This window comes from Penicillium hispanicum (assembly GCF_028827665.1).
Source record: "Penicillium hispanicum strain IBT 35686 chromosome Unknown utg000001l_segment0_segment0, whole genome shotgun sequence".
Taxonomy (NCBI): Eukaryota; Fungi; Ascomycota; class Eurotiomycetes; order Eurotiales; family Aspergillaceae; genus Penicillium; species Penicillium hispanicum.
In genome coordinates this window covers 2,885,657-2,906,513 of record NW_026623193.1, presented here as the reverse complement: position 1 = coordinate 2,906,513, position 20,857 = coordinate 2,885,657, and the positions used below count along the sequence as shown (strand labels likewise).

Sequence of the window (20,857 nt, the reverse complement as noted above, 5' to 3'; positions counted from 1 at the left end):
AAGCTTTACTGCCAGCAGCCAATCGACGTTCGAGCCTGCTTCCTCCCTGCATGGACGACCCTGGTGGAATGAACGTCGGCGAATCCTTGTCTTTTCTTTTTCCCCTTTCTTCTGCATTTGCACCTTTCCATCTGACTGACCTCGTGCTCGCATTTTCGGTGTTCCCAGAATGGCTTCCGAGGCGACTTTGGCCGACGAAAAGCCGCCCGCATATCTGGGCGCAGCCGAGGTCGACGAGGAGACTGAAGCTCTTGAAGGCTACGTGGTTGACCCTAGTCATTATGCAGACAATGCTGCGAGGTTGAAGACCAGTCCCGACGGTCGCTTCGTCCTCATTCCCCAGCCATTAGATACCCCCGATGACCCGTTGAATTGGAACCAGACCAAGAAACAATGGCTCGTGGCGATCATCGCATATATCGCCCTGCTGGCAGACTATACCGGCGGGACGGCCATCATCACCGTGATCCCTCAGGCTATGTAAGTTCAGCGGGAATCTCCAACGTCGTCGATCTTACTGACCTGGCCCACAGGCAATGGCAATTACCCCAAGCGACAGTCCAAAGGGCTGTGGTCGGTAACCTGTTCACGATTGGCGCCTGCGGCCTCTTCGTGGTTCCACTGTCCAGTTACTTCGGTCGCTGGCCAGTCGCCCTGGTGTTCCAATGCGTCATGCTGGGGACGTGTGCCTGGTCGGCAGCAGCCACCAGCTTTCCCTCCTATCTCGCCGCACGCATCATCAACGGCTTTTTCTGCAGCGTGGGCCAAGGCGGCGCCCTGATGTGGATCAAAGACTTGTTCTTCTTTCACCGGCATCCCCAGGTCATCAACTATGTCGAGTTCTCCATCATTCTCAGCCCCTATCTGGGCCCGTTGATCACCTCGTTCATCGTGTCCAAGGTGAGCTGGCGATGGGCCTTCTGGGTGTGCACCATCCTTGCGGGTATCGGTCTCCTCCTCATTCTCTTCTTGGATGAGACGTTATTCGACAGAAAGGCGTCGAATACGTCTCGCGGCTCCTATGCCTCTCGTCTTGTCGGCGCCCGTCAGGCCCAAGCCTGGTCCGAGAAGAGCTTCTTCCAATGCATGGCACGCCCGGTCGTGGCTATCACTAAAATCCCCGTCTTGGCGATCATGATCTATTATTTCTTGAACTTTGCCTGGGTCATCGGCGTCAACACAACCATCGGTATCTGGCTGAGCAACATCTATGGATTCTCCACTCGAGGCATTGGTAAGTTCTGCCGCAATCCCGTATGCATCTGGCTGCATATGACAAGATCGCTAACCTGCACCTCGCAAGGCTATTTCTACTTCTTCGGCATCGTCGGCGTGCTCGTCGGGTGGTTCGCTGGCCATTTCCTCCACGACGCCGTTGGCCGCTACTATGCCAAGTGGCACGCTGGCCGACTCGACCCCGAAGCTCGCTTGATCATCACCTATCCGGCCACCGTGCTCTGCTGCATCAGCTTGATCATCCTGGGATTTGCCTTTGAGCGGCATTGGCATTATATGGTGATCGCGGTGTTTGCGGCGACGCAGTGCATCGGTGTCATGATCGTCACCACTGCCATCAACGCTTACCTGCTGGACTGTTATCCCGAGGGATCAGGCGAGGTCGGCGCATGGGTGACCGCTAGTCGTAACTGGGCTGGCTTCATGGCCACGTACATCCAAATTGACTGGGTGGATCGGATTGGGCCTGCGAAGGCGTTTGGCAGCCAGGCAGGTATTACCATTGCGTCGCTGCTGTTCATGGCCTTCTTGCAAATGTATGGGAAGCGTTTGCGGCAATGGCAGGGGCGGATGGTGTTTGGCAAGTTATGATGCGGCCCTTGGAATCGTCATTCAAGCGCTTGTGGCCGGAATCCATTGTCAATTGGGCTGCAACATGTGCATATAGTCGTCAAAGATCATTTGTTCTATGTCTGTATTAATATAATCGTTTCAAGATGGATAAGTCACATCCGTTCAAGACGCCAGGTAATCAGCGAGTTCGATGCAGGACAATAGCTGCTGCTGTGGGTATATAATCTAGTATGTTACATGCAAAAATGATTCGAGGGCACAGAGTCCCTGTAAACTCGTTCAAGACGGGTCCGAGGTGCTGCCCGTCTCCACGACGAAATACTTGCCCTTCGTCTTGGACGCGGAGCCGAGTGCATTCCCATCCCAAGCAGGCCCGTCAGGGTGAGTATTCTTCTCGCTCTGTATCCGCTGGATCCTTTTTCTTCGTCCGCTGACATGTTCCTGGGCCAAAGCATCTTTGAGCTGCTCAAGCCCAATAGTCGTCTCTTTCACGGCGGCAGCGCTCTCATCGCGAATACTGCGAAGCGGCTCGACACCTGTTGTATCCACCTGTTGGATTTTCCTCACGAAATGGATCTGAGACTCGAGCGTTTGTAGCATGGATTGTTCCTCTTCGGGATTTGCGGGTTGCGGGAGAGCCGACAGGCGAAGCAGATGGCGGAGTTGTTTCGGTGTGACTGACGGCGAAGAAGAGTTTGTAGATTCATCAGGGAGTAAGGACCGGACGGACCAGCTTGGTGTGGCGAGGAGGGATTCAATGTCGGATCTCTGAGGCTTGGAGGAGTAATATCGACGGGGACCAGTGTGGCAAGTCAGAGACTGCGCGAGTCGGGAGCTCGCGCGGGAGTAGGCCATGATCAGATCGCTATCGAAATAGGCTGGCCAGGACGGTATTGGAAGTTTGAAGATTTGCGACCAAATCACAATCTCAAGCGCCTCGGTTTCCACGCCTGGTGAGGTTCGTCGGGCGTGGAGGAAGCAAAGCTGCGGCCCGCAGGGGCGACACCGCCTCCGCCGATCGATGCTCTCCCATCGCGATAACCCAGACACCCCATCTGGCCACCTCCCCGTATCAGGAATCCGTGGATTGCCCGCTGCAGGAATCTCTTACACTGACACTTCACTCGCCATGACTCAAGATCCTCGTGTGCTTCTCCAAAAAGTGAGCCCGTCCCGTCTTCCCCTCAGTCTTGTGTCCGTCTGCCTCGGGTAGGCAATGACGAAAGACCCAGGTAGCTGACCACATCTCGCCCGCGGCGAGCATCCAGGCCGACAAAGCCCTCTCCGGCGCCTCGGGTGGCTTCAGCTGGTTCGGAGGACGTTCTGAGAAATACGAAAATGCTGCCGATCTCTATACGCAGGCTGCAAATGCCTTTCGGGTACAGAAAATGAGTGCGGCTACCCCACGTTGCCACGGTCTGCGGACCTACCAGTCTACCGGTTCTGGTCGCTAATAGTGTTGCATCTTGTGTGAATAGACAAGGAAGCTGGTCAGGCTTTCGAGAAGGCAGCCTCGATCCAGGCGCAGAATCTCAATGAACCCGATGATGCCGCGAATACTCTCCAGGAAGCATTCAAGGTCTACCGCAAGTCTGACCCAGAGGATGCGGCCCGTGTGCTGTCCAGTGCTATTCAACACTATGTACTACGTGGGAACCTGCGCCGTGCGGCGACGCAGCAGCAGTACCTTGCTGAAGTATATGAGGTGGAGTTGGGTGATATGAAGAAGGCCCTGGAGGCGTACGAGAAGGCTGCGGACTGGTTTGAGGGCGATAATGCCGAGGCGTACGTGGTCCTCTTTGCACCGTCTGGGAGATGCCCAAACTGACCATTGGTCTTTCAGTCTCGCGAACAAGCACTACCTGAAGGTGGCAGACCTCGCCGCCTTGGAATCGGACTATTACAAAGCCATCAACAACTACGAGCGCATTGCCCGGCAGTCCATCAACAACAATCTGATGAAGTGGTCTGTGAAGGACTACTTCCTGAAGTCAGGAATTTGCCACCTTGCCACGAAGGTATGTGATGACTATGCCGAGCCCAAGATTCCCTGGATGCAAACGAAAATACTCACCGCAACAATGGTGTAGGATCTCGTCGAGACCAACCGGGCTCTCGAAACATACCGCGAAATCGATCCCACTTTCATGTCCACACGGGAACATCAGCTCCTTGTGGATCTTCTCCAGGCTATCGAGGCCAACGACCAGGAACAGTTTGCCGATAAGCTGTTTCAGTTTGACCAACTCAGCAAGCTGGATAAGTGGAAGACTACCCTGCTCCTGCGTATTAAGAACAGCATCGAGGAGGCGGAGGAAGACTTTTCCTAGTCGTTGATTACCTTTCTTTCTCACTTGATTCCCCGCCTGTGCTGTGCAAGGAACATCTCAATACTTGGAGGACTTGCTTTTGTTTCTTGTTTCTTGCCCGTCCACTCCCCTTGGTATTATCCTGGCTGGGAAATGAACACAGGCATATGATATGTGATGTTATCAAGTGGAAATGGCTTCCGCGCTGAGCATCCCAGTAGAGACAGAGTCAGTGCACTTTGAAATGAACATTTTAGATGAGCAGGTTTATTGTTTATAGGTGGTATTCCGGATGAAAGAAAAATCGTTAACTCATTAGAAAATGCCTCGGGTCTATCTACTTTTGTGGGTTTGTCATGATGCCGATTCCTGGGCCTCGGAGGCGATCGGATTGGCTCTCAACAACTCATGTGTCCAAATATCATATCACCCATCTCGTACATAAAATGTCCATCAGGGCTGCTTGTTTAGGCAACAACTTCTTCCAAGGCCCTAGCCTTGCGAGGGAAGACACGCTTGTATAGACTAATACCCACAGAATCCTGTGGGTTGATCTTGGCATCAAAGGTAGCCTTGAAGTAACCGTGAGTACCAAGACTCTCCTTGACGTATCCGCTGCGGCCACGGCGAGTCCAAAGCTGAAGTGCCTTGAACCAGTTGACATCTTCGGAGTTGAAGAACATGTACCGGACTGTGACAACCTTCTTGTGGATCTTGTATGGATGACCAGTAAGGATGGCGCGCTTGGCAATCACACGGGCTGGGTCAGGCGCAACAACAGTGCCGGTACCAATCAGCTCCAGACGATCCAAGGCCAGCAGCTCCTTGTCGGCATCTGCAGAGTCAAGAATCTCAGGGTCTTCCTCTGCTTGCTTGTTCTTGAAGACCAGCACCGGCACAGCACCCCATGTCATGGGTCCAATCCATGTGGCAATGGCGCTGCGTCCAGGATGCAGGAAACGATCAAACTTGTGAACGTTGTTGGGGGTGTTATCACCGGCAGAGAAGACAGGCTTGACGACCATTCGGCGGGCACCACACTGGACAATGAGCTCCTCCTTGGACTTGAGAGGCTGCTCGACACTGGAGTTGAGGGTCATGTTGACATTGACGACAGTGTTCTTGTGCTCATGACGGAGGAGCGAGAAGAGTGAGAGAGGCTGAGCCTTATTGCGGAGTGATGCTGGGACGGCACGGAGATGGATGTCCACGCGAGTGCCTGGGTTCACACCACCAACCAAAGCTTCGCGAAGGATTCTGTTCTTGGATCCTTTGTAATCACCGATTTGCAACAACCGTCGCCAGTCTTCCGGTTCAAAGGGACGATCCTCAGAAGTCTCCCATGGGCTGATCTTGAAATTCTTCAGACCTCTGAACCGGGCCAGACGCTCTCTAGCAAGCACGTTGGGGTGCAGCTCAATCTCGTCAGGGAATTCTAAATCTTCCTTGGCCTCATTTCTACGGCTGGCCCGATATTCCGCCAACTCTTGTGCTTCGTCTTCTGGGGATGGATCAAGGAACATTTCCGACTGGGGGTACTCAGAGGGGCCACCTTCGGTCACAGCATCTTGGTGGTCCGGGAACACGCCATCTTCCGGTGCTCCACCAGTATCCATCTCCATATCCTCGTCATCATCCTCGTCAACCAAGTCTGATCCTGAATCCGAGACGTCATCTAGATACCAGGCTGACTGGTATTCTGAGGTACCCTTCGGCAGTCGCTTAGGTTTGGGAGGGATGTGCGAGTCGTCATCCGAGAAGTAGTGGTGATCATCAAGTAAAACACCTTTCCGTTCTGTGTCGGCCATTGACACCATATCATCGTCCACCATCTCGATTTCTTCGGGTGCCACGGTAGCCATGTCATCCTGGTCTGCACTGGGGCCATCCAAGACTTGAGTTGCCTCATTGCTATCGACATTCATCGCATCTTCGCGCTTGTTCTTCGCAGTAGGCAAGGGTGCAGCTGTGATGGAGTCGACCTGGAAATCACCCCACCCTGGAATATGAGCAATGCGGTCTGCCTTGAGACCTTTCCCACGAACGACACCGGTAACGACCACGTCGTCGACCACCTCCGAACTGATAGCTGGCCACTGAACATTCTCGATCAACATCCAGCTGCGCTCATCGCGCCATCGGATACCCTTAGGGGTCGCAGTGCAGAGAGATCGGATAGCGTTGGAGCATTCTTGTCGCGAGTCCAGGGACATGACCTTCTCGACGGTTGGGAAGAAGTGGTTGATGAAAGACTTCAGGGACGAAGCAACCTGCGGGCGCTTCTTGGCCGGGTTGACCTTGTCGAGGCCCTGAACAACAGTCACGATGGTTGATATACCCTGGCTCTCAATTGATCGCAGCAGTAGCTCGCCCTCATCCGCCACCTCCGTCTCGGCTGACAACACCAGAACCACAAAATCAGCCATACGACACACATCCAAAGCATTCATCAGATCATATTTCGTCGGAATATAGAGCACACTCTGCCGGAAACGATCAATACGAACACGAGTCGCTTGATCGGGGGAAACCTCGCTGGAGACATCGACGCTCTCGTTTAGTGCGCGGATAGTGGCAGTGACATCGATATCGACGGATAGCGGCACAACGGCGACATGGCGCGGAGCTCCATTCTGACCTGAAAAGATACTTGTTGCTTGGGCCTTCTCCTGGTGCTTCAATTGCTGTCTCTGGCGAGCTTGGTTGCGACGATCGAGTTTCGACTTGAGCTGTTGGTGGGGGGTTTTGCGAGTGCCCCGCTCCGTCTCGACTTTGCCTAGGAGATTGTCAGTGAACCCCAGTCACATTCTAGGGTATCTCGTTGCCAGTTTACCTTTCGCCTTATCTTTCAGAGCAGTTTTGGAGGCATGCTTGCTCTTGTAAGGCTTGTGGGAAACCTTGGTGGTGGAACGGTGGTGATGCACCGTCTGGGTGGGCGCCATGTTGGCACTGGACCCTTTGAAGCGAAACGGGAGGGAGTCCAGTTTGGAAAAGAAGCTATCGCTTGTCAAAAAGTCCGACGCCGATCAAAAGAATAAAAAAGAGTGTCAGCCCGCCAAGTCAAGAGGGAAAAAAATATAGCGATAAGAAAACTAAAATTCGATAGTGGAGAGATTAGCGAGCGGTGAGCGGAAGGCTTGGCGAAATTTTTCTGATCTTTACTTTCCCTCCGCGGCTGCTGGATTTCTTTTCTGCAGGTGAAATAGCGACCAGAACACCGCAGCAATGGCCGATTCAGCCTCAATTAACGCCGTCGCTACGACTGAAGATCGTGAAGCGAAGAAGCGACTGGCTGAAGCTCAAAAAACCTACGGACGCGGCAAAGCAAATTCGACGAAGAACATCCGAAGCAAGAAGCTCCGCGGCACTCTCAAGGCACAGGAGGAAAAGCACAAGCAGGCAGTACTCCAGGCCAAGGATGCAGAAATTCTTCTCGAACATGAAGCTGGCTTCCTCGAGCCCGAGGGCGAGCTAGAGCGGACATACAAGGTTCGACAAGATGAGATCAAGGAAAGCGTTGGACTGGAGACGGCGAAGAAAGGCTTCGAGCTGCGACTGAACGAGCTCGGCCCCTATCGCGCAGACTATACTCGGAATGGCCGTCATCTTTTGCTGGCAGGCCGCAAGGGTCATGTTGCGACGATGGACTGGCGCGACGGCAAGCTGGGTTGTGAGCTGCAGTTGAATGAGACGGTGCGAGATGCGCGCTGGCTGCACAACAACCAGTATTTCGCCGTTGCACAGAAAAAATACGTCTATATTTATGACCAAAATGGAGTCGAGCTTCATTGTCTGAGCAAGCACTTGGAGCCTCTATTCCTCGAGTTCCTGCCCTATCATTTTCTTCTTGCTAGCGCTGTGAGTTTCCCAGATATTATATTCTGTCGCCGCGGGCGCTAACACGTCTTCCCTCCTAGCAAATCAGCGGCTTTCTCAAATATACCGATACTTCTACTGGCCAGACCGTGGCTGAATTGCCTACCCGGCTAGGTCGCCCAACGGCTCTCGCTCAAAACCCGCACAATGCTATCCTTCACGTTGGACACCAAAATGGAACTGTTACATTATGGTCGCCCAACTCTCAAACCGCTCTCGTGAAGGCACTCGTGCATCGGGGACCTGTCCGCTCCCTGGCAATTGACCGCCAGGGGCGGTACATGGTCTCGACAGGCCAGGACCAGAAGATGAATATCTGGGATATCCGAATGTTAAGAGAGGTCCACTCATACTCTTGCTATCAGCCCGGATCCTCCGTGGCAATCAGTGACCGCGGCCTGACTGCCGTTGGCTGGGGCACTCAAGTCAGCGTATGGCGAGGTCTCTTCGACGCAGCTCAGGCTGACCAAGGCAAGGTGAACAGCCCCTACATGGCCTGGGGTGGTGATGGACAGCGCATCGAGAATTTGCGCTGGTGTCCATATGAAGATATTCTCGGTGTGACGCACGACCAAGGCTTCGCAAGCCTTATCGTTCCAGGTGCCGGTGAGCCGAACTTCGACTCGCTGGAGGCCAACCCGTACGAGAACACCAAGCAGCGCCAGGAGGCCGAGGTGCACTCGCTGCTCAACAAGCTGCAGCCAGATATGATTTCGCTCGACCCCAGCATCATCGGCAGGCTCGACACTATCAACAATCAGAAGGTCCAGGAGGAGAAGGACCTCGACCGCAAGCCCACAGACCATATGGAGAAGATCAAGAACCGGGGTCGCGGCCGCAACAGTGCCCTGCGCAAGTATCTTCGCAAGAAGGGTCGCGGCAATGTCATCGACGAGAAGCGGCTCAAGGCCGAAGCTTTACGCAAGGAGCACGCAGACCGACGAAAAGACAAGCTTCGGAAGGAACGCGACGATCTGGGACCTGCTCTTTCTCGATTTGCCAAGAAGGACTCTTAATCGTGCTTTTTACCTCCTCTCATCAGTTGTCGGATGGAGCATACTCTCTTAGAATTTCCCGGCAACACTCAGATACCCAGTCGCAACGTTTTGTGAGATATTGGAAGACTCGGTGACTGCTGCATTTCAGGCGTTGGGAGGCAAATGATCATATCCATCATGTTTGTATAGAATTTCTTGGGTCGGAACAACAAAAGCAATTCCTTGTACCATCAATATCCTTCGTGCTGTCCAAAATAATGTCGTTCGACGTGACATGCGCCGTATATACTGCTCTTTTTTTTTATTCATCGACACTTCCCGAGCCCTTCGGCGCACCCTCCTTCCACCGCTGCAAACTAAGCTCATAAGCACCACTGCCCTTCCAAGCACTCACGATCAAATTGACGATATGATCCAGACCCTTTCCATCCTTCACCACAGCAAAGACAGTCGGGCCACCCTCGCGCATCTTAGCAGCGTCCCGCTCCATCACTTTCAAGTCCGCACCAACAGCCTCAGCCAGATCGATCTTGTTCACGACCAGCAGATCGGAGCCCGTAATGCCCGGTCCGCCCTTCCGCGGCACCTTGTCGCCGCCTGCAACGTCAATCACATAGATGATGAAATCAGCCAGCTCCCGGGAGTAGTTCGCAGCAAGGTTGTCACCGCCGGACTCGATCAGCAGCAAGTCGGTTTGGAATTGGCGCTGCAGGTTCTGTAGGGCGAGGAGGTTGGCGCTGATATCCTCACGGACAGCGGCGTGCGGGCAGCCGCCCGTTTCGATGGCACGAATGCGCGAGGGAGCGAGGGCTTTGTGGCGGGTCAGAAATTCGGCGTCTTCTCTGTGTCGGTGCGAAGGCACGTTGTTAGAGATGCCATCGGGCGTTCCATGTAGAGGGCTGGGTCCTAGTCAGAAGCTAGCGAATTGGTCGTACCTGGTGAAAATATCGTTTGTCACAGCGGCGATGTTGTACTGGTCACGCAGAGCCAGGCATAGAGCTCGCATCAGGGCAGTCTTGCCGGACCCGACAGGTCTGCATGTGTTCGCGTGAGTATATAGTTCGGGCGAGCGGTGGTTGTATGACAGGCAACCTCGAGATTGAGGCCGGGGTCATAAGCACAAACATACCCTCCAATACCAATGGTAAAAGCGCGATCCTTCCAGTCACGGCCTTCGATCAGTGGCATCTCACGGTTAGTGTACGAGCCCGGACCGTCGAGGATCTCGTGGGAGTGTCCATGGCCATTAAACGGATCGTCGTGCGAGTGGCTGACGCCGCCATCGTGAGCGTGAGAGTGAGCCATGAGGCCGAGTATGTCTCTATGCGGGGATGAAGTTCAGAGAAGGTTTGGTTTGGCTGGAGACAGCGAGGAGGGGCAGACTCAAGTAAGGGATGTGGGGAACTGATACGATCCAAAATGCCGAGATTCCCATTATCAATGCGGGTGCCGGAGCTCGCCGCATTGGCGAACGCAATCTATAGACATTCTATGCAGCCAATATAGAGCTTACACTATCAATCTGGGTGCTATGTTACTGATAACGGTTCACTGAGCACTGGTGATATATGTATTCGTCAAAATAGCGGCAAAAACAATGGGCCCCGAGGGGGAAGGGGTCATCCAGAATCTCGAAGCCCAAGAACCAGAATGGCTTAATGGAACCCCCAATGCACGCAGACATAATTTCAGGAAATCACAGGAAACCCGACGCCTGCAATCGCCAACACGGATATCAAGAACTCGGCCAGTTCATCCAGGCCGCCAACAGGAACAAGCGAGAGGCGAATGCCCAAAAGGAAAGGAAACCACAATCCAAATCATAAAACCCCCGGTCATGGTAAGACTTCCAAAGACCTAACAGAACGAAGACATGAAAAGAATAAGAAGAACAGAAATAAAAGCAACATGCAAACATTCAGGCAATGACCCCGAGCCAACCAAAGAAACGCTGAAAGGGAGATAAAGTACATTAGTCGGAGGTGATATTGAGACCGATGAGGATGGGCGTCATCTTCTGCTGATGAACGTCAATCAAAGCGCCGGAGAAGGAGCGAGACAGGCAAAGATTAAACCTCATCGGCAGCAGATTTTATCGTCAGAGTACCGAAAGCCGTAAAGAGACAATCTTCTGGTTTCATATCAGAAGATTAAGTGAAAAGAAAATAGACAAAACTCAACGATGGAGATGAATTCTCCGCCCAGGTATCCAGTCGTGCGCCGATTCCCCGCCTCTTGGAACGATAAAGATGGTATAATAATAGGCAAATGAACATTGATGAGGAGAAACCAATCAAGAAGCCGCACCCTTCTGTCGTTTGGGGACGCGAGGGCTAGCTTTGACCTTGGCTGGACCCGGTGCGGAGGTACCATTGACTTCAAGACCGCCCTCCTCAGACTCCTGCTTGACGGTGCTTGCTCGGCGACGTTTGTTGCCACCGATGTTGGGGCTATTGCTCACACCCACCGGAGACGGTTGCACGGCGCCCTGCATTCCAGGGGGTCCGGCAAGCTGGCTCTGAGCCGGGCTAGCATGAGCTGACCCGGTGAGATGAGGCGAGCCCTGTGCTACCGGCAGACCAAGATGAGCCATAGCCGGGGACGCAAACTGCGAGGGGCCATTCATATTCGGACCACGTGCATTAGGCATGCCTTGCATTGCCGGGTTCATTGGGGTTGCGAATCCGGGGTTAGGATTCTGCGCTTGCATTTGGTTGACGAGATTGCGAAGAGCCTCTGGAGGAGACAACGCTGGATTCGATAACGAATGTTGGAACAGCATCTGCATCTGCGAGATTGTCTCGGCTACTTCTAAGAAGCCCATGACTGGTGTTGGGACACCGTTGGAAGTCACCATGGATTCTGGTAGCGATATTGACGGAGGTTGCTTCTGCGCCCGCTTGGCTGCGTTCTTGGTGGTCTTGGGACTTTGCTTCTGCTCAGATGCCTCGAGAGACTGAAGCAGGCTCCGTGGAATAAACTCGTTGTGGCTGGTGACATTGATATCGAGCATCTCAATCTTGTTCTGCATATCCAAGTGCGCCCGTAAATGACCATTGGCAAAGAGCTAGAAATGACGTTGTCAGCTGCGGCTTAGAACAAGATGAACCAAAAAAAAGCAGAGACCATACCTGGCAGTCATTGGTAAACCAATAGATAAATGAAGTTCGTCCACTTTCAACGATGTGTCCACCATTTGGCGATTCGTGCTCACGGGCTCCTTCCATGACCATTTGAATGTGGCGGATTCCACTGGTATACTGCGTTAGGTAATACCGTGCCAATGCTGGAGTCGAAATCTCAAATTGTTTCGATCCAACTTGGGCATTCCAGACTCCTTGACGTAGCACGCCCACGGGTGAAAAAAATCGAGCCACAAAGGACTGCCAGTAGGCGAGGTCCGCTGCTTCGCCGCGGCTCTAAAAATGTATTAGCATGCTAATACTAGGTAAAATCACGTCAAAGCATTGCGTACCTGGAACCCGCTCAAGAATTCAGCATAGGTATGAAGACTCAGAACAGATTGACCCTGCCGGTTCATCCTCTGCATCATCAGCTGCTGCTGCTGCTGCTGCTGCTGCTGCGCTTTCAAAGCCTCCTGCTGGGCCGCCATTGTTTGCTGACCGGGCGGCGCTGATTGCTGGCCCTGCTGGCCCTGTGCACCTTGCTGGCCCTGCTGCTGGGGCTGCTGACCTAATTGTCCGGGCTGAGACTGAGGCAACTGCTGGGGTTGGGGATTCGGGGTGGCCTGCGCCTGCGACCCGGACTGTGATTGTGGGGGTTGAGAAGAGGGTGGCTGAGAGGGTTGGTTCGGTTGAGGAGTGCCACTCTGCGGTGGGCCATGCTGGGACTGGGGAGTCGCACTCTGCGCCTCGTGCATGCTCGGGGGTTGTGCCGAAGCACGCTGTGGGGTATGCTGTCCGGGCTGGCCATTATTTGCCTGTGCCTGCTGGGCCTGCTGGGCCTGATGTGCCTGTTGCGCTTGCTGAATGGCGAAAAGCTGCTGTTGTTGTTGGATGTTTGGTTGGCCGTGGGGTATCTGTTGCTGGAGGTGCATTTGCAGGTTGACTGGTCGCAACCCCGGGTTTGCCTGCATGGCAGCAAGATGAGCAGCACTCAATCCCGCACCCCCATTAGGTAATGAGACAGGAATACCGCCATGCTGTTGCTGTTGCTGTTGCTGCTGTTGTTGCTGCTGCTGCTGTTGGATCATCATGCGCTGCCGAAGAAATTGCTGGTGTTGGTGCTGTTGCATCAACTGCGGGTTGTTCGCGACTGGATTCGAATGGAAAGGTTAGCATTTTCCCGTTGTCAGACAAGCTTTAACCGGGATACCCATCGGTACGGCATGAAATTCAGGGACCCATAATCGATCGCATGCGCGTTCCATGGAGGTAATAAGGCTGACAGAAGCCGAGACTAACGACTATCAGACTTACAGTTCTGTGGGAATGCCTGTTGCTGGAATAAGTGCGCCTGCGCGGGATTCAGATGGGATAGAGCATGGGCATTCGGCATGGGTCCCCCCGGGCCCGGTGGTAGCGCCCGGGGGCATGCCCGCCATCATCGGGCCAGCCTGGCTCACTTGGGGGCCTCCAGGGGCAGACACTCCAGGATGCATTTGCTGCACCATTCCCGGTCCCGGATGTCCGGCATTTGGATGTTGAGCCGCCATGGGATGGTGCGCCGGCGGCATACCATGCTGCGGTATGCCTTGGTGGGCAGGAAACGGTTGCGCCATCATCATTGCTAACAGACCGAAGTCACCACGGACTGGAGAGCACTCGGGCAATCAACCGCGACGGCGACGGGGAGGCGACGGAGAGGGCAGGAGTGGATGGAACTGGCGCGCCTGAGATGGGTAGACACCAGGCCGCTTTGGCGGATCGGAGCGGAGGCCCAGGCGACTATCGATGCAGCAGAGGAGTAGAGGGACCGAAGCATCGATTGATCGAGCAGTAGTAAACCTCACCCACTCGCCTCAATGCAGGCCTCGTTCTCCTGACGGCGGGTGTCAGTTGGTGGGGAGGAATGATAAGAGGTGAGGTGAGTGTTCGGGGGCGGGAAAAGGGACGGGGCAGGGTAATAGGGAGGCGTGGAGGGGCTGGGCGCAGGTGTTGTTCGGGGGGCAAAGAGGAGGATGGAAATCCCAACTCACCAAGCCCAAGTCCTCAGATGTCAAATGCAAAAGGAGGACAAGGACGGTCGCCCATAAGGTCAATAAGAGTGAGGGTGATCGCCCGGTTGGGAGCGAGGAGGGAACTGGGGACGGAGGATCCGGCTCCGAGAGTGGAGGATGTAACCGAGCAGACCACGCGAAATGCGCACCACGCAGGAAGAGGGCGAATAGACGTGTCTCGCTCAAGGTCGCAGAGAGATGGATATTCGTTGGCGACGTCCCTGTGGAATTGTCCTTCCTCTTTGACGCCATTTTCTGCGTGGTTTTTTTCGCCGGCGATGCCACAGCGCGCTAGGCCCAATGGGGATGGTCACGTGGTGCACCGTATTTCAGCGTTTTTTTTTTCTTCTTTGCTTCTGCGATTCTTCCTGTTCTTCGCTCTTCGTGCTAGATCCGAAAGACTTCGGTACTTCGACGCCATTCATCATGGCATGAACAGGCGATACTGGATGAAATGAGCCTCGTGATGATGTCTTACGATGCTCTGATCTCACCACTAACCAGTCTCCATCGTGACTCTGCAAACCCCAAGGTGAGTCCAAGTACAATTTTTCCTTTTTCACTCTTCCTGGTTCAAGGATGACAATCCATCTTTCTCTTCTTTACCTTCCAAATCGACCATGACGAGATAATCCGGACCTCCCTTTCCCGGTTGGTCTGCTACTTGCCAGTATATTTTGTCTGAGAACCAATTTTCCTCCACGATACACCTTAACGCTGCGATGGCATGACATGAGCTGATCTTTTCGTGTTAGGTGAACCAACAGTCCATACTGGGCCAGCGCTTAGTTTCCTAGATAAATTTCCAGCTGAAAATAAATCCCAGATGCATATTATTAGTATATACATTGCTCCTTCGATCGACTTGTTTTTCTGTAGAGACCGCCATTGGATCCACGAACTTGATTACGATCCTAGCTGAAGATCAGGCTTAGCCGAGCCCCTGGACAACGAGAATCTCTCAATCAACAGTCCTATGTAGAGACTGGTGTCTGGCGGTGGATGGATTAGTGGGAATTGTTTTGAAATAGGGAAAACTAGAGCCGATGGCACGCCAACTTGCAATACGAGTCCATCTCTGCAACATTTCCTATTTTGTATCGATCATTGTCAGTGATAAAGCAACTCACTCCCTATCAGCACAGGCCTAATCCTCTGATTTTTCCTTGCCTGGTTCCATGTTCCATAAGTAGCAAGAATACACATTTCATGGGCGTGAGATCGCAGCAATTCGCCGCAGACCTGACAGACCACACGTGATCTGATATTCTCCCGCGGAGGTTTGTCAGGACTGCGTCTGCACGTCTCTCTCCCTCGAAGCTGCAATCTGCTCTCCGCGATATCGCGCCTTCATTCCTTCCATTCCGGTGGCATTGAATGCCCTGGATGTATCCGTCAATGCAGCAGGTCCGCCTGAGCGTGGCAAGTCCCCGTCATTTCGTCGCTCGACGTCGCTTTCCTGCATCGAGGTTCTCGCGCCGCTTCCACCTGTCGCGACAATGTCTGTCATCGCCATCGCATGATCCACCCGAGGGTTCGCCCAGCGATGTCATTGACAATCGTCAAATCGCCCCAACTGATGATTCTGTTGCTCAAGACAGCGGCTCGTCACCGACTTCCACGGTTGAACAAACGGGAAAGCCGGTATCAAGGCCGTATGGATCGGCATTGCGAAGGGCCATGAGAAATAAGTCAACGGAACAACAAAAGACTTTACCAACGGCGATTCTCCCTAGCTGGTTCGCCGACCGGAACACTATATCCCGCGGCTCAGCAGGCCAGGCCGAGCCTCAACAACATCAGGTCGAAATTGCCAAGTCGAAGGATGATCCAGCTGCTGCTGTGGATCCTACCCTCGGTGGACATGGATATGGCAATTACTCTGCCTCGGGAGTGCCGACTGAACCAGATAACCGTTATGCAGTGGCAGAGGAACTATGGGATGAATTGAGGGCCTCCATCAGGGCCGGTCTGCAATTGCCCCCTGCCCAGTACGCAAAAGAACCATCAGCAAGAAAGTCACACCTGGTTCTGCAATATCCGGGCAGTAATGGTATTCCATTTTTGGACGCCGTGGTGCAGCGAGTTGCTCATGATTTAAACACCGATCTGATCACCCTGAACGCCCAGGACCTTGCTCAGCTGCTCAGTGAGCAAGACCTCGCCGAGTCCGGCGCCACTTCACCCATCCGCTCACTCGGGTACGAGGTCCATCGTCCCAACATCATGGCTACTTGGCCAGAGGCGGACGAGAACGACGCGGATGGTGACGAGGATATGGCGGATATCGCTGCTGCGGCCCATGGGGTCCGTGCAGAAGTCAGCACCCCTCGGTTCATCACGATTGAGGCCAACAGGGACTCAGGAGATGTGGCTTTGCCCAACTGGCTTGGGCTAAAATCGCTTGTGGCGTCGATCAATGGCCAGGCAGATCAGGATCCTAGCTCCCCGCGAGGCTTTAGTCGCAACACAGAACAACGTTGGATTCGTCTTTTAGACGAGGTTCTCTCTTCGGTCGGTCAATCAGCGAAACCAGATGTTCCCAATCAGCCGGAGGGGTTCTCAGAAGTCGATGCCAATACCAACACAGTGCTTTCCCGCGACACCGTCGTGCATATACAGGATTATCGCGAAATCCAAGGTACTAGAGAGGGTGCCAGAGTGATTGGGCTGTTGCAGAAAGTCATCCAGGATCGGAGACGAGAGGGTTCCAGAATTGTGCTCATTGGGAGCACGTCTCAAGAGCTTCGTCATGCCTTTTCTCAAGATGGTGGATCACGGATACTACAAAATGTGTTAGATGACCACTTCTCAAAAACGCTGGTCCTCACACCCGCCATGGAATCGAAGGAGGTGGAAAAGACGTTCTTGAAAGATCAAAAGAAGCGGACGATGGATATCAACATCCGTCATCTCCAGACCATGCTGAGGTACAGGCTCAACGAGGCGCCTTCTGGTCTGGAAGGTGCGATTTTCCGCGATCGCTCTTGGCCGCTAGGCTCACTGACCATCAACCAATCCGGTATTGCGGACAGATTCTGGTCCTACAACCAGGTCCATTGGGTTGCAACCCTGGCACTTGGTAGTATGGAGCAGGGCGAAACTTTCGGCTTCGAACACATCCGACGTGGCATCGAGCTCATGGATAAGGGTGATCGAGTCACCAGCGATTGGCTGCAGCAAAAGTCATCCAAGTCATCAGAGACTATTCAGAGGGACAACGGCCAAGGGCGGGAGCAGTTGCTGAGCTCGCTGCGCAAGACCTGCAACCAACACGAGAAAAAGTTGCTCAATGGCGTGGTGGATGTTCAAAGCATTCGCACTACCTTCGCCGATGTCCACGTCCCGCCGGAGACGATTGATGCCCTGAAGACTCTGACATCCTTGTCTCTCGTTCGTCCGGAGGCTTTCACCTACGGTGTTCTGGCAACCGATAAAATCCCGGGCCTTCTGCTATATGGGCCTCCAGGCACTGGCAAAACGCTTCTTGCCAAGGCTGTGGCCCGCGAGAGTGGTGCCACTGTCCTTGAAGTGAGTGGCTCCGAGATATACGACATGTACGTGGGCGAGGGTGAAAAGAATGTGAAAGCAATCTTTACCCTGGCCAAGAAACTGAGTCCATGTGTCGTGTTTATTGATGAGGCCGACGCCATCTTCTGTTCCCGCACGGGGGCTAGCAACCGCAGCTCACACCGTGAGCTGATCAACCAGTTCCTGCGGGAGTGGGATGGCATGAGTGATATGTCAGCTTTCATCATGGTCGCCACAAACCGACCTTTCGACCTGGATGACGCGGTTCTGCGCCGCCTTCCTCGAAGGCTCCTCGTTGATCTACCAACTGAAAAAGACCGCCTGGAGATTCTGAAGATCCATTTGAAAGAAGAAATCGTGGATTCTTCCGTCGATCTTGCAGAACTGGCTCGCCGCACTCCGCTATATTCAGGCTCTGATTTGAAGAATCTGTCGGTGGCTGCTGCTCTCGCATGCGTGCGGCAAGAGATCGATGCAGCATCACAGCACAAGGGCGACGAGCCATATAATTACCCGGCCCGGCGCACGCTTACCAATGCTCATTTTGAACGGGGAATGGAAGAGATTAGCGCTTCAATTAGTGAGGATATGTCGTCGCTGTCGGCTATCCGAAAGTTCGATGAGCAATACGGTGATCGAAAGGGTCGACGCGAGAAGAGCCCTGGATGGGGCTTCATACCCGCCGTCAACGGCGAGTCGGCGGTTGACACCGCGCGTGTCCGAACGTGATGCCTTGAGTTCGGAAATGAAGGATACGATCCTTTTGTACTACTACCTTGATACGATAGACATGTACCAACAGCTGAAGAGTAAATATGCACACCTTGGGAGTCATTTAATCACTTGTGTAGGGCATCTGATCGCATCAAACGGCATTTCTATTGTATGCCTCAAATCAAACTCATTTTCAAAAACGATCGTTACAATGAATGTTCCCCGGCGTTATGTTTCTGTGACAGTCATTCTAGCTGGCTTTTTGAAGTAGGGATCACCCTGGTATGCCAATGCAGGGACGCAACATCACTCTCTCACAGCGTTGATAGACTTCGAATCAGCACCCATCCAAGAGTCGATAGGTTGCTCTCACGCATCATCAATGGCGAGCAATGATTAGAAGTTGAACTTTTTGAATGACCCTTAGTCGACAATTTGTTGATCTAATCCATAGTCGAAAATGACGAGACCAACGGTGCAAGTCTTGGTGAATACGTAGATAGCTAGTAGGTATCTTTGAATGGAATTTCCATGAACTGACGCCAGGTAGCCCCAGAACAGCTGCATAATGTGTTGTTAGATCGCTATGCCCAAACTCCAGAGTTGCATACGCATCGTAGATCTATATTTGGACCGAGTGACACGACACCTGCCGAAAAGATCAACCCACACATGATACCCATGTATAGCCCAATGAATCTACAAACAGCACCCCATCTTCATCATTCCATCCTCTTAACCTCCTCCACCTGCGCTTATCCATCGTGAAATCGTCAGGGCTCGAAGGGTCCGAGGGCACGTGCCCCCGATGACATCGCCTCCGTCTCCACCCGCCACTCAACAGCTCTTTTCCTCACCAACCCCGCGAGCGGAAGACGGTGGAGGATTCTTGTGCGTGGCTTTCAGCTCCGGGGAAATATCCTTTCATTGTCAGATCCCACTGCGGCCACACCCATCCGACTGGAGTCTGTCTGGAAACTTGACCAGAAAGAAAAAAAAAAAAAAAAAAGGAACACCGCCCCGCTATCACACCACCATGACTTCCAACGATCGCGACTCGGCTATTCGCGAAGCCAAACTCTTCGTCCGCGAAGTCGTCCGCAACGATTGGGAATTCAACCCTTCCACTGATCCCGAAACCGTCCGACCTACCTCATCCAGTTCCTCGGTCGGCATACTCTGTCAAAACCGCGAAGTTTCTGAATGGCGTTGCCGAGAATTTGATAGCTCGGGCTCGGAGCTCGAGCCACAATCATCAGACCACGAGCTCGACCTGGAATTACCTTCTGCATTGAAGGCGTCTGGGGACCCCGGGGTTGAGCTGCGGCGCAAACGCCGTAGGCACATGGAGGAGGAGATGGCTTGGAACGAGGGGTTGCGAATGTGGATGGCCAGGCGCGATGCGTGGTCGGGCGCGCGGACAAGGCGACAAATTCGAGCAAAAGAGAAGAAGCAGGTTATCGCGGACTCACTTCGAGAGACGACGGGACACAACCATACGGACGATGGAGGTTCTGCAGATAACCACGGTGCTACATCGGGAGCTTCCCCGCACAAGGATCCCCAAAGTCGCGATGAGGGGGCTGATGGGGCCGGTCTCGCCGCCAAGACTGACACATCGCTGTCCATTGCTGGAGGAGAGAAAAGCGAGGAGCTTCAGCGCCGGCAAGATCAGGAAGAAGAGCAGTCTACAGCCCCAGACCCAGATGAGGAGGCCAAGCCTAAGGGCTCGATTGAAACCAGCATCACTGAACCCGATGCGCAGGCCTCGGGGTCAGAGTCTACTGACATAAAACCATTTTCCGCCATCGAGGATAGCGATGATGAGCAAGAGCTTGACGAGCCGCTTGTTCCCGTCGCTCCGCCTTTCATTGACGCTACGAATCCTGTCCGGGCAACCATCGTACCTTCCATCTATCCCTCAATTTATACCAAAGTTGTCGTGCAAGGCATGACCCCAACTATACCCGTCAATCTAGCCGATTTGACCAAGGCAATGGTTCAAGGCTGGAAAGCAGATGGACAGTGGCCACCTAAGCCGGCTGTTTCGTCGATTGTTCTCGAGGACAACGCTACCGTCCCAAAGAAAGACACAGACCGCGCTAGTGGCGAAGCGCCCAGGCGCAAGAATAGCATCACGAGTGCCATGCGCAAAGTGTTTCACAACCCGTTTCACCGACGCGGTTCCAGTAGTCACGATGCTGTGCCTGGCAGCGGCGCTACATCTGGGAATACCGGCTCGACCATGTAAGGACAGCTACATTGTACTGGCATGTGTCTACGTGGTCATTCAAATCATCTGGCATCTGCATTGTACTTCGCCAGCCGGCCTAATTCGCGAAACATGCACCTTGTTCTTCTACCCAAATGACATCTGGCGTTCCCTCTGGGTGGGGCTTACCCTGTTTCTTGTTATCTAAGGTCGATTCCGGCGCGCAGGT

The 20,857-nt window shown here is 53.5% G+C and overlaps 10 protein-coding genes across 10 annotated transcripts; 6 read left to right on the top strand and 4 right to left on the bottom strand.

Annotated features, from left to right (window-relative positions):
* Positions 1–169: 169 nt before the first annotated feature.
* On the top strand, positions 170–1,827 carry N7459_001117 (putative MFS transporter; the record flags this gene model as incomplete). Its single annotated transcript, XM_056940302.1, has 2 exons — positions 170–480; positions 534–1,827. The coding sequence occupies 2 exons, from the start codon at positions 170–172 to the stop codon at positions 1,825–1,827; spliced, it is 1,605 nt and encodes a 534-aa protein (XP_056804582.1).
* Positions 1,828–2,088: 261 nt separating this feature from the next.
* N7459_001116 (uncharacterized protein) lies at positions 2,089–2,664 on the bottom strand (the record flags this gene model as incomplete). The annotated part of the gene is made up of 1 exon (XM_056940301.1): positions 2,089–2,664. One exon carries the CDS (start codon positions 2,662–2,664, stop codon positions 2,089–2,091), a length of 576 nt encoding a protein of 191 aa, XP_056804581.1.
* Positions 2,665–2,938: 274 nt separating this feature from the next.
* sec17 (alpha-soluble NSF attachment protein SEC17) lies at positions 2,939–4,139 on the top strand (the record flags this gene model as incomplete). Its single annotated transcript, XM_056940300.1, has 5 exons — positions 2,939–3,018; positions 3,071–3,225; positions 3,288–3,594; positions 3,653–3,827; positions 3,900–4,139. 5 exons carry the CDS (start codon positions 2,939–2,941, stop codon positions 4,137–4,139), a joined length of 957 nt encoding a protein of 318 aa, XP_056804580.1.
* Positions 4,140–4,585: 446 nt separating this feature from the next.
* On the bottom strand, positions 4,586–7,060 carry N7459_001114 (small subunit rRNA maturation protein TSR1; the record flags this gene model as incomplete). The annotated part of the gene is made up of 2 exons (XM_056940299.1): positions 4,586–6,894; positions 6,952–7,060. 2 exons carry the CDS (start codon positions 7,058–7,060, stop codon positions 4,586–4,588), a joined length of 2,418 nt encoding a protein of 805 aa, XP_056804579.1.
* A 283-nt stretch (positions 7,061–7,343) lies between these two features.
* On the top strand, positions 7,344–9,010 carry N7459_001113 (WDR46/Utp7 family protein; the record flags this gene model as incomplete). The annotated part of the gene is made up of 2 exons (XM_056940298.1): positions 7,344–7,976; positions 8,036–9,010. 2 exons carry the CDS (start codon positions 7,344–7,346, stop codon positions 9,008–9,010), a joined length of 1,608 nt encoding a protein of 535 aa, XP_056804578.1.
* A 283-nt stretch (positions 9,011–9,293) lies between these two features.
* Positions 9,294–10,297, bottom strand: N7459_001112 (urease accessory protein UreG; the record flags this gene model as incomplete). Its single annotated transcript, XM_056940297.1, has 3 exons — positions 9,294–9,834; positions 9,928–10,026; positions 10,122–10,297. The coding sequence occupies 3 exons, from the start codon at positions 10,295–10,297 to the stop codon at positions 9,294–9,296; spliced, it is 816 nt and encodes a 271-aa protein (XP_056804577.1).
* Positions 10,298–11,285: 988 nt separating this feature from the next.
* Positions 11,286–13,510, bottom strand: N7459_001111 (LIM domain-binding protein; the record flags this gene model as incomplete). The annotated part of the gene is made up of 4 exons (XM_056940296.1): positions 11,286–12,059; positions 12,124–12,411; positions 12,468–13,267; positions 13,432–13,510. 4 exons carry the CDS (start codon positions 13,508–13,510, stop codon positions 11,286–11,288), a joined length of 1,941 nt encoding a protein of 646 aa, XP_056804576.1.
* Positions 13,511–13,665: 155 nt separating this feature from the next.
* N7459_001110 (uncharacterized protein) lies at positions 13,666–13,954 on the top strand (the record flags this gene model as incomplete). The annotated part of the gene is made up of 2 exons (XM_056940295.1): positions 13,666–13,699; positions 13,749–13,954. The coding sequence occupies 2 exons, from the start codon at positions 13,666–13,668 to the stop codon at positions 13,952–13,954; spliced, it is 240 nt and encodes a 79-aa protein (XP_056804575.1).
* Positions 13,955–15,569: 1,615 nt separating this feature from the next.
* On the top strand, positions 15,570–18,431 carry N7459_001109 (ATP-binding protein; the record flags this gene model as incomplete). Its single annotated transcript, XM_056940294.1, has 1 exon — positions 15,570–18,431. One exon carries the CDS (start codon positions 15,570–15,572, stop codon positions 18,429–18,431), a length of 2,862 nt encoding a protein of 953 aa, XP_056804574.1.
* Positions 18,432–19,452: 1,021 nt separating this feature from the next.
* On the top strand, positions 19,453–20,667 carry N7459_001108 (DUF4050 domain-containing protein; the record flags this gene model as incomplete). Its single annotated transcript, XM_056940293.1, has 1 exon — positions 19,453–20,667. One exon carries the CDS (start codon positions 19,453–19,455, stop codon positions 20,665–20,667), a length of 1,215 nt encoding a protein of 404 aa, XP_056804573.1.
* Positions 20,668–20,857: the final 190 nt, after the last annotated feature.